Here is an 11,718-nt window from a genome sequence, read left to right on the forward strand (position 1 = left end):
AGTGGGTGCGGGCGAGTCACTCGCCTTTATTAGACGCCCATGGCCTAGATGACCCCACTCGACCCCGACTTTAATCTTCGGCGTCGGAACCCGGCGCCTGCGCCTTGCCTTCCGGGCGGCCCCGCAGCGCCACCTGTCGGGAGGAGCGCAGATGGGCGATGACGCCGTTTCGGCCATCTTGAACCCGGGCACGTCGCGCGTCGACGCCAAGCGACCTCCCGCCATCTTTAGTCCGGGCAGCTCCCCCTTTCCACCTGATTTTTCCGCGCCTTTTAAAGACGATCATCCCCCCAACCGGCCCCTGACAGGAGGAAGTGAGGGCGAGCGCTTGACTCTGCTCTTCGCTTCCCCATCCCCAATCCCTCTCCCTTCCTCCCGGCACTTCCGCCCGGCCTTGCCCTTCCCCGAGGGCGGCGGCCGTCAAGCAGCGCCGTCGCGCTTGCGGAGGGAGTGGCCGGAAAGCGCGGCAGCCCGTGCGGCCTTTGCCGATTCAGCGGCCGGGCCGGCGTCGAGGAGGGCGGGCGGGCTGGTGGGGGGGGGGAAGGTGCGAAGATGGCGGCGGTCAACGGGGCGTCCGGGGCGGGGGTCTCCGGGGCTGTGCTGCAGGCTGCGGCCGGCATGTACGAGCAGCTCAAGGGCGAGTGGAACCGCAAGAGTCCCAACCTCAACAAGTGTGGCGAGGAGCTGGGGAGGCTGAAGGTACCGGGGGGGGGCCCGGGAGCCCCTCCCCCAACACCGGTCCATCCTGGGGGTCCCCTCCCCTGCTCCCTTCCTGCCCAGGCTCACACTCCTTTGCAGCCCCCCAAGCTCCGGTCCTTCCTCTCTTGCAGAGTCTGCCCTGGGAAACGGGGGTGGGGAAGGGTCGTGCACTGAGCTCCCTTGACCTCGCCTGACCCCCCCCCCCCCGGCAGGGTCTGCCCTGGGAAATGGGGGTGGGAGGTGGGGAAGGGTCGTGCACTGACCTCTCTTGACCTCCCCTGACCCCCCCCCCCCCGACCTCTCTGACCCCCTTCCAGCTGGCACTTTTGGAGCTGAACTTCCTGCCCACCACTGGCACCAAGTTGACCAAGCAGCAGCTGGTCCTGGCACGTGAGTCTGCAGCGCCCCCCGGCGGAAGCCCCTCGCGCCTTCGTTGATGGAGCCCCTTCCTGGGTGCAGAACCCTGCGCTAAGCGCTTGGAAAGTACAGTTCAGCGACAGGGACCATAATAATGGCTTTTGCGAAGCCCTTACGACGTGCGAAGCGCTGCGGGGTCATCACGTTGCCCCCACGTTCATTCAATAGTATTGATGGAGCGCTTACTATGGGCAGAGCACTGGACTAAGCGCTTGGAATGAACAAGTCGGCAACAGATAGAGACGGTCCCTGCCGTTTGACGGGCGCACAGGCTAATCGGGGGAGACGGACAGACAGAATGATGGCGATAAATAGAGTCGAGGGGAAGAACATCTCGTAAAAACAATGGCGACTAAATAGAATCGAGGCGATGTACATTTCATTGACAAAATAAATAGGGTAATGAAAATATATACAGTTGAGCAGAGGAGTACAGTGCTGAGGGGATGGGAAGGGAGAGGGGGAGGAGCAGAGGGAATGGGGTTCACAGTGTAGGAGGGGGGAGACGGGCATCCAAAGAAGTAAACGGGCATCGATATGAATCAAGAGGATTGGACGTGTGTATATACACACATCATTGATATACATGGAGTTATCAATGCGTACATATAGTAATGTTGGTGTTTGTTAAGCGCTTACTATGTGCAGAGCACTGTTCTAAGCACTGGGGGAGATACAGGGTCATCAGGTTGTCCCACGTGGGGCTCCCACTCTTCATCCCCATTTTACAGATGAGGGAACTGAGGCCCAGAGAAGTCAAGTGACTTGCCCACAGTCACACAGCTGCCAAGTGGCAGAGTCGGAATTCGAACCCATGACCTATGACTCCCAAGCCCGCGCTCTTGCCACGGAGCGACGCTTCCCCTGTGCTATATAGCACAGCACTGTATATGCAGGTGCTGGGGGGGGGGGGGCGGCGGGGAGAGGAAAGGGAGGGAGTCGGGGCGATGGGGAGAGGGAGCGGAAGGAAAGGGGGGCTTAGTGTGGGAAGGCCTTCTGGAGGAGGTGAGTCTTCAGTAGGGCTTTGAAGGGGGCGGGGGGAGTGTGGTTGCTCGCATCCCTGGGAGGGGGCCACGGTGGACCGCACGACCTGCAAGCCATCCTAAGGGCCTCTTTAATAATGATGGTATTTGTTAAGCGCTTACTGTGTGCCAGGCACTGGACTAAGCGCTGGGATGATACAAGCAAATCAGGTTGGACACCGTCTCTGTCCCTCGTGGGGCTCACAGTCTTGATCCCCATTTTACAGAGAAGTTAAGTGACTTGTCCAAGGCCACACAGCAGACAAGTGGCAGAACCAGGATTAGAAGCCATGGGCTTCTGACTCCCAGGCCCATGCTCCGTCCACTGTGCCGTGCCTATTTAATAATAGTGGTGATAATAATAATAATAAAAAATATTTAAGTGCTTACTATGTGCCAGGCACCGTACTAAGCCCAGGGGTGGATCGGAGCAAATTGGGTTGGACACAGTCCCAGTCGCTCATGGGGCTCGCCGACTCAATCCCCATTTGACAGATGAGGGAGCTGAGGCCTAGAGAGTGAAGGAATAATAATAATAATGTTGGTATTTGTTAAGCGCTTACTATGTGCAGAGCACTGTTCTGAGCGCTGGGGTAGACACAGGGGAATCAGGTTGTCCCATGTGGGGCTCACAGTCTCAATCCCCATTTTACAGATGAGGTAACTGAGGCACAGAGAAGTTAAGTGACTCGCCCACAGTCACACGGCTGACAAGTGGCAGAGCTGGGATTCAAACTCATGACCCCTGACTCCAAAGCCCGGGCTCTTTCCACTGAGCCACGCTGCTTCAATAATAATAACTGTGGTGTTTGTTAAGCACTTATTATGTGCCAGGCACTGTACCAAGCCCTGGGGTGGATCCGAGCAAATTGGGTTGGACACAGTCCCTATCCCTCATGGGGCTCATAATCTCAGTCCCCATTTGACAGATGAGGGAACTGAGGCCCAGTAAAGTGACTGACCCAAGGTCACACAACAGACAAGTGGCGGAGCAGGGATTAGAACCCAAGACCTTCTGACTCCCAAGCCCAGGCTCCATCCACTACACCATGCTCCTTTTCACCCCAGCCAAGCCTACCCCCGGTTTTAGCAGCAACACCAACCCCACCACCCAAGCGCTGAAGTTATTGAGCGCTTAACTGCCTGCAGAGCACTGGGTTAAGCGCCTGGCAGAGGACAGTGCCACAGAATCGGTAGACTCACTCCCAGCCCACAGCAAGCTTGCGCCTAGAGGGAGGGACCAGACATTAATATAAATAAATTACGGGCGTGGACATAACTGTGGGGTGAATAATCAAGCAGTGGTATTTATTGAGCTCTTACTGCGTGCAGAGCGCTGTACTGAGTTCGTGGGAGAGTATAATACAGCAGACACTTTCCCTGCCGTAACGAGCTTGCAGTCTAAAGCGGGCGACGGACATTAATGTGAATAAAGGGTGCAGATCCTACTGAGGACCTTTTGGGCTTCAGATACTGCAAACCTGTGGTCCCATACCCTGCCGGCCATGAGCCGAGCCAAACCCCGGGATCTGTAGGGGAGAGAAAAGACCTGCTCCTCGGGGAGAAATAATGGACGCAGACAGGTGAATGGGCAGAGAAACAAACACACACACCCGCAAGACCCTCACCCGATGGTCCTGGATATTGCCAACTGCTGGGGGTCCCGGGCTGACCGGCAGCTGCGTTGGATGGGCTCGATCTGGGAATGTTTCCCGGAAGATACAGGCCTTGAGTGGTGTTTGATAGCGGGAGTTATTTACGACAGTTGAGAGAGCTAGGGTCGTCTCGATTCTGACATTCTCCGGCTCGGTGCCGGGCGGAACCCAGGAGGAAGCCCCTTGCAGGGAGCAGGAGCCGACCTGGGTCCGTTTGTGGGATGTGGGACGTTACCCGGGTGTGTGGCCCGAGGGGAGCTGGGGGAGACGGTGCCTTTTGTCCCGCCCCCCCACTAGGTGACATCCTGGAAATCGGGGCGCAGTGGAGCATCCTCCGCAAAGACATCCCTTCCTTCGAGCGCTACATGGCCCAGCTCAAGTGCTACTACTTTGATTACAAGTGAGTCAGGGGAGGAGGAGGAGCAGGGCGGCCAGGGCCCCTGAGTCACCGGGGAGAGGTTGGGCGTGTCACGAGTTGGGATAGGCCAGCTTCTGGGCTGGGGGAGGACATAAAGTGACCCACCACCCACGGGAGGGAGGATCGGGGTCAGCCAGTCATCCTGGCCCACCCCCGCCCCGCGGGGTGACGGGTGGGAGTCCGCTGTGGGTCTTGGAGTACCATCCCGTGGATTTGGGGTTTTTTTAACGGCATTTCTTAAGTGCTTACTATGTGCCCGGCGCTGTACTAAGCTCTGGAGTAAATACGAGGCTGTCAGATTGGACACAGTCCCCATCCCGCATGGGACTCAGATCTTCATCCCCATTTTACAGAGGAGGGGCTTGAGGCCCAGAGAAATGAAGCGACCTGCCCACAGAGCAGTCAAGTGGCAGAGTGGGGATTAGAACCTGGGTTGGAGGGGGAGGTCTCAGAGCAGCCCTTCCGTGGTTGGTGGGGGGAGTCCTTGTAGACATTTGCGACCCCCCCCCCCGTTCCCTTCTGCAGGGAGCAGCTCCCCGAGTCGGCCTACATGCACCAGCTCCTGGGCCTCAACCTGCTCTTCCTGCTGTCCCAAAACCGCGTGGCCGAGTTCCACACGGAGCTGGAGAGGCTGCCCGCTAAGGACATCCAGACCAATGTCTACATCAAGCACCCCGTGTCCCTAGAGCAGGTGGGCCCCTGGAGGGACGGCTGGCCGCCCCCGGGAGGGCGGCGGGGTGGGGAGGGAACCGACGGCCAGGGGTCGGGGTGGGGGAAGGGCCAGAAAATCTGAGCCTGGCCAAGCCTGGGGGAGAGAAGTCTCCCACGCCAGCCGGCACCCCCGGCCTCACCAGCACTCCCACCCCCGCCGCAGTACCTGATGGAGGGCAGCTACAACAAGGTCTTCCTGGCCAAGGGCAACATCCCCGCGGAGAGCTACACCTTCTTCATTGACATCCTGCTGGATACCATCCGGTGAGTGTGCTGGGTTGCCCTTCCGGGCCTGGGAACCGTCGACCCCGAGGTGGGGAGGAGGGAAAGAGGTCTGGATCCCATATGTCTCGCCCCCCCACCCCGACCCACCCAACTCCGCTCGAACAGGGCCTTCCATTCCAAGGGTACAACTCCCGTCTGCAGCCACGTTTCCATCAGGCCTGGCGGGTGATTCCCCCACCGGTCCATCCAGTCAGTCGTATTTATTGCCCCCCCCGTACCCTCAGTCAGTGGTTTTTATTGAGAGCTTTCTGTGTGCAGCGTACTGTACTAAGCGCTTTCAATACAGCAAGAACACTCCCTGCTCACAAGGAGCTTACAGTTTGGGAGGCGGGGGACAGAGTTATGTACTCAATCCGAAGTGACCTGGGCAGTGGCGATGTGGGGGCTGGGAACTCGCCCCATTTGGGGTCTGCTTTGTGTTGTGACATCCCCTCTTGGGCCCTAGGGACGAGATCGCCGGCTGCATCGAGAAGGCGTATGAGAAAATCCTCTTCAGCGAGGCCACGCGCGTCCTATTCTTCACAGCCCCCAAAAAGATGACAGAATACGCCAAAAAGGTAATGGAGCCCCGGGGCGGGGGAGGGAAGGAGCGTTGGGGAACCGGTCCCGGGCTCAGCTCGTGCTCCCAGTATTCATTCATTCCATCGTATTTATTGAGCACTTACTGTGTGCAGAGCACTGCACTAAAAACTTGGGAGAGGTTAATAGAACAATAAACAGACGCATTCCCCGCTCACAATGAGCTTACAGTCTAGAAGGGGAGGTGGACATTAGTAGAAATAAATTAACCATAATAATAAAAAAAATTGAGGAGTTTGTTAGGCGTTTACTATGTGCCAGGCACTGAACTAAGCGCTGGGGTGGATTACAGATATGCACATGAGTGCTGTGGGGCAGGGAGCCGGGGGAGCAGGTCAGGAACCGGGGTTGGGCGGCTGTGGAAATGTACCCCAGCGCAGCAGGGGGTTTGCCCAGCCGGGGCAGGGGCAGGTTGGCAGTGAGCCCCCCACCAAAGGGCAGGGGGTAAGGCTGGCTGTCTCCGTACCCTCCGTTCCTTCTGCCCCTCAAAATCGGTCGGTTCCAGCCCCTCAGGCTGGGTTCGGGGGTGAGGGAGGGGCCGGTGGCCGTCTGCTGACCCCCTTCGTCCCTCCCTCCCCTCCACCTCCCCCCGGCCAGCGCGGTTGGGTCCTGGGCCCCAGCAATTACTACAGCTTCACGTGCCAGCAGCAGAAGCCCGAGGACACCACAATCCCGTCCACAGAACTGGCCAAGCAGGTCATCGAGTACGCGCGACAGCTGGAGATGATCGTGTAGCCCCGGCCGGGGTCAGCGGGGGTGTGGGGGGGAGGTCGTTGGGCAGTGGGGGGGGGGGGGCCCTCCGGCGGGTCTCCCCCCCACAATAAAAACAGTCCTTGGCCTCACTTCCCGTGTCGAGTCTCAGGACCAACAGCCGCCCCCGGACTCTCCGGGCACTGGGCTGGCGCGATGGTGGGGCCCGTTTGGGGGCTGCCAGGGAGGGTCCCGGACCCCGCTCCGGGCCCTCTCCCCCAACCTCGCCTCCTCGGTCGGTTGTGGGCCGCCCGTGACCCTGGCCTTCTCCCCACCCCCAGTCACCCCCACCTGACATTGGGCCCCTGCCCCTCCTCCAACCCCGCCCCCTCTACGTGTTCCTTCTCCCTCTCTCCTCTCACCGTCAGTCCCTCCTTGCGATCCCCCTTCATACCTCCAGTTCACTCAAAACCTGGCCATCTGCCGCTTCCGTCCCCCCCCCCACACCAGCCCGCTGCCCCCAAATGGCTTTCCCCTCGGATGCTAATGACCAGTCAGGCCAGAGCCCCCCCTTCCTCTCTCCCCGCAATTTACCCCTCTCCTCCTTTCTCTTCACTTTCCCCACGTTTCCCTCGCCATCTTTGCCACCCGGCACCCCTGTCTCCTTGGCCCTCTTCCCTATATGGGTCTCAGTCAGGTGGCTTGGGTTGTCCCAGGCCACCCAGTCATTCAGTGGTACTTAGTGCTTATAATGTGCAGAGCGCTGAACTAAGTCCTTCGGAAAGCGCAGCGCATCAGAGTTGATAGACAATCTCCACCCCCAGGGAGCCTCTCGGCTGCTCCTCACCCCTTGCTGCTGGGCCCCCCACCCTCCTCCAGCCTGTGAGGGGTTGACCTACCTACTGCTGCTTCTCCCTGTCCTGGATCTGGCCACCTCCTCCCCAGGTGTCATTGCCAGCTGGTGATGCTGGCTCTCACCCCGCCCCAGACCACCCTCCCCAGCCATATCCCCCTAGCTAGAATAATAATCGTCATAATTGTGGTATTTAAGCGCTTACTCTATGCCAGGCACTCTTCTAAGCGCTGGGGCGGATGCAGCAAATGGGGTTGGGTACAGTCCCTGTCCTACATGGGGCTCACAGTCTTCATCCCCATTTACCAGAAGAGGGAACCGAGGCACAGAGAAGCACAGTGATTTGCCCAAGGTCAGACAGACGAGGGACGGAGCCAGGTTGGAAGCACGCCCTCCACCCCGGGCCTGTCGGCCCACCAAATTCCCCAGCCAAACCCGTTCTCCTCGCGGACCTCGGGCAAGCTTTTCGGGTGTACCCCCAGCCCCAGGCCAGAGCTGCTCCTTCCCTAACCCTGGCGGCTACTGGTCCCCGGAATGCCGGCCTTTGTAGCCCCAGAGGAATGGCTGCTGCTCAGATGATGGGGAGCTACTCCTCTCCTCTCCTCGCACCCAGAGGAGGCCAGCTGCTACTCTTCCTCCACCCCCACCCCCGCCAAACCATAGGGGACCAGTTGCTGCTTGGACTCTGGGTGCTACTCCCTGCCAACTCACTCCCACCACGAGAAAAGGACCAGCTGCTGCTCCGACATTTTTTTTTTCTTCTTCAACTGGTACTTCTTAAGCACTTACTATGTGCCGGGCACTGTTCTAAGTGCCGCGACAGATACAAGCTAATCAAGCTGGACCCAGTCCCTCTCCCACTTGGGGTTCACAGTCTTAATCCCCATTTTCCAGCCGAAGTACCGGAGGCCCAGAGAAGTGAAGCGACCTGCCCAAGGTTACGCAGCAGGCAGGTGGCGGAGCCAGGATGATGAGGATATTAATGGTGCGATTTGTTAAGCGCTTCCGATGTGCCAGGCACAGTGCTAAGCAGTGGGGTAGATACAAAGGTTGGACATAGTTCCTGTCCCACATGGGGTTGACAGTCCTCATTTTACAGATGAGGGAACTGAGGCCCAGAGGTGACTCGCCCAAGGTCACACAGCAGATGAGTGGCAGAACTGGGATTAGAATGAGAACCGGGTCCTTCTGACTCCCAGGCCTGGGCTCTATCCTGCAGGCCACAATGCTCTCACCCCCTCTCGGGGGGGGGGACCAGCTGCCGCTTGGAATCCGGGGTGCTACTTTTCCCCCCGCCCCTTGTGTTCGGGGGACCCTGGGGTGCCGCTCACAGCTTTCAATCCACTTCCCTGGGGCAGCGCCCCCAACTCCAGCCTTCCCACCGGCGCCAAGTAAAGCCAACTTCCCCACCTCCACCCCCCAGCTTCTGATCCCAAACCCTGGCACCTAACCACCCTCCTAATAATGGTATTTGGCAAGTGCTTACTACTGACCTAGCACCGAGGCGGATACCAAGGTAATCGGGTTGGACGCGGTCCCTGCCCCACGTGGGGCTCGCAGCCTAAGGGGGAGGGAGAGCAGGTATTTCATCTCCGTAGCACAGAGGAGGAAACTGGGACACCGAGAAATTAAGTGACTTACCCAAGGTCACACAGCAGGCCAAGGTCAGAGTGGAAATTAGAACCCAGTTCTAATTGTGGGTTCTGTTAGGCACTTACTATGTGTCAGGCACTCTACTGAGCGCTGGATCCAAGCAGATCGGGTTGGACACAGTCCCTGTCCCACGTGGGGCTCACGGTCTCAATCTCCATTTTCCAGCTGAGAGAACTGAGGCCCAGAGAAGCGAGGTGATTTGCCCAATGTCACAGAGCAGACAAGCGGCAGAGTGGGGATTAGAACCCGGGACCTTCTGACCCCAGGCCCGTGCTCTCCACTGTGTCGTGCTGCTTCTGCCTCTGGGGCCTGTGCTCTAGCCACCGGACCACATTGCCTCGATGAGCAGCAGCATGGCTTAGTGGAAAGAGCACGTGTGTGTAGTTGAGTGCACGTGCATGTATGTGTGTGAGCAAGCTCGAGTGGGTTTGGTGCCAGTTGGGTGTGTTTGCATGCATGGAGTAGGGGGAGTGCGTAAGTTTGTTTGTTATTTGGTATTAAGCGCTTACTGTGTGCAAAGCACTGTTCTGAGCACTGGGGGCATACGGGGTGATCAGATTGTCCCCCACGGGGCTCACGGTTTAAATCCCCATTTTACAGATGAGGTCACCGAGGCAGAGAGCAGTTAAGCGACTTGCCCAAAGTCACACAGCCGGCAAGCGGCAGAGCGGGGATTAGAACCCACGACCTCCGGCTCCCAAGCCCAGGCTCTTCCTTCCCACTGAGCCACGCTGCCCTGTGCCGAGCACCGGCACGGTGCTGTGAAGAGAGTCAGACGAGAGCCCGGGAGTCGGAAGGTCACGGGGTCCCAATCCCTGCTCTGCCACACGTCAGCTGCGTGACCTCGGCCGAGTCGCTTCACTTCTCTCTGCCTCAGTGACCTCCTCCGTGAAATGGGGATCGAGACTGGGAGCCCCACCTGGGCCAGGGACCGTGTCCAACCCCTCTGTGCTCGTGTCCAAGCCCCTGCGGCGCTTACTACCGTTATCATCATGTGCATGTATGTGACTGGCAAGCTTGAGAGTGCGTGACCAAGGGAACACGTGTGCGTGCGGGGGCCTGGATGTGTGTGTGTTTGTTTCCCGGACCGACCAGGGGCCGGGGCTCTTTTTTACGCGCCCCCGCTCCCCCATCGAGGGCTCCGCTGCGAGCTGTGAATGAAGAGATGCCTGAATGGAGGGAGGGAGGGAACAACCAGGAGAGGAAGAATGAATGAAAGCCGGTGAGGAGGAAAGAGTGAATGAACGCGCCACCGAGCGCTCTCCCTCGGGCTCGGCAGCTCAGCACAGAGCCCAGCGCCTAGTAAGCGCTCCGTCGACGCCGTCCCGGCTGGGTCTCTCTGCCCGGTGGCCACCGGCTCCTCTCGGGTCCCGTCCCCACTCGGGGTGGGGAGCGGGGGGGGGACGAAGGGGACGGACGGGGAGGTCGAGGCGGTGGGAGCCTGGGCCGAGAGGGTCCGCATCCTTTATTGCCCCGGGCCCGGGGGGACGGGAGCCCCGAGGAGGGGGCTCAGTCGCTGTCGCCCACCTGCAGGTCGTAGCAGTCCAGGCCGGCCACCAAGGAGCCGGCCAGCTTCACGGTGGACACCCAGGGCGGCTCGCTCAGGTGGTTGGTGGGCGTGCTCAGCCTGGGCCGGGCCCGAGAAGGGAAGGGAAGCCTGGTGGGTCCCCCGCCCCCTGACCCCCGCGGTCCCACCCGGGGGGGCTCCCCGCCCTCCCCCGGGCCCCACCCTCCAGCCCATCTCCGGGCCGGTCCCGTGTGCCCCCCGCCCTCTCACCAGGCGGTAACGTTGCGGGGCAGCCGGCGGCGGGGCTGGTGCTTGCAGTGACAGCGGGAGGGGCAGGAGTTGAGCACCTGGAAGGGGGGCCAGTGGCGGGGGGCTGGGGCTGGGGGCGGCTCGGGGGTGGAGGCCGCCGGCTCCTTGGCGGCCGCCCCCTCCTCCCGCCCCCCGCGGGCCCGCCCGGTCTTGCTCCTCTTGGCGGCCTTGGGCTTGGGCGGGGGTCCCGGCTGGAGGGGCTTGGGGGCCGCAGCCTCGGCGGGCGGCGGGCCGGGAGGCGGGGGAGGGACCCTCGGAGCGGCCGCCGGTTCCTCCGGAGGGGGCCCCCGGCCCCCGGCCCCGCCCGCGGAGGGGAAGATGAAGGTGGGGGGCGCCAGGAGGCTCTGTCCGGGCCGGCGCGGGTAGGGGGTCGGGGCCCGCTTCGGGGGCTCGGGGGAGCCCCGGGGGGCGAGCTCCGGGCCCCCCGCCAGCCCCCGGCCCGTCCTCCGCGGGGCCCCCCCGGCGCCGTTGCCCCGGAAGGGCCCCCGGAGCCCACCCGGGCCGGGCCCGGTCCAGTCCGGGTGCGGCTTGACCCCCGGGCCCGGCCCCCGGGGCGGCGAGCGGGGTCTCGGGGCCACCGCCTCCTGCGGAGGGGGCGAGGCCCCCGGCCCGGCCCCCGGCGGGACCTGCTGCTTCAGGGCGTCGGCGTAGGAGGGGAAGGAGGGCCCGGCCCCGCGGGCCCGGAGCGGGGGCGGCAGCTGGCCCGGAGGGAAGCTCACTGGACACATGAGGTCGAGGAGCGGGTCCGGGCGCGGGGCGGGGGCCCGGCCGGTCCCTCCCGCTCCGGGCTCGCCCTTGGCCTCCCCCGCGGCCCGGCCCGGCCGCCCCCCGCCGCCGGCGGGGCTGGCGGCCTTCTGGGCCCGGGGGTCGCCCTTCCCCGGGCCCCCCGGGGCCGTCCAGCCCCTGCGGGCCGCCTCCTT

The 11,718-nt window shown here is 61.6% G+C and overlaps 1 protein-coding gene across 1 annotated transcript; it reads left to right on the plus strand.

Annotated features, from left to right (window-relative positions):
• The first annotated feature begins 534 nt into the window (after positions 1-534).
• Positions 535-6,578, plus strand: PSMD8 (proteasome 26S subunit, non-ATPase 8). The gene is made up of 7 exons (XM_029064372.2): positions 535-699; positions 1,017-1,089; positions 4,091-4,193; positions 4,737-4,902; positions 5,086-5,186; positions 5,653-5,764; positions 6,384-6,578. Exons 1-7 carry the CDS (start codon positions 553-555, stop codon positions 6,519-6,521), a joined length of 840 nt encoding a protein of 279 aa, XP_028920205.1. The 5' UTR covers positions 535-552; the 3' UTR covers positions 6,522-6,578.
• The last annotated feature ends 5,140 nt before the right edge of the window (positions 6,579-11,718 follow it).

Source organism: Ornithorhynchus anatinus, chromosome 5, assembly GCF_004115215.2.
Source record: "Ornithorhynchus anatinus isolate Pmale09 chromosome 5, mOrnAna1.pri.v4, whole genome shotgun sequence".
In the NCBI taxonomy this organism is placed as follows: Eukaryota; Metazoa; Chordata; class Mammalia; order Monotremata; family Ornithorhynchidae; genus Ornithorhynchus; species Ornithorhynchus anatinus.

Coding starts and splice junctions, on each gene's coding strand:
- PSMD8 (XM_029064372.2), top strand. CDS start 553: ATGGCGGCGGTCAACGGGGCGTCCGGGGCGGGGGTCTCCGGGGCTGTG. Junction 4,903..5,085: donor ACCCCGTGTCCCTAGAGCAG/GTGGGCCCCTGG, acceptor CCCCCGCCGCAG/TACCTGATGGAGGGCAGCTA. Junction 5,765..6,383: donor TGACAGAATACGCCAAAAAG/GTAATGGAGCCC, acceptor CCCCCCGGCCAG/CGCGGTTGGGTCCTGGGCCC.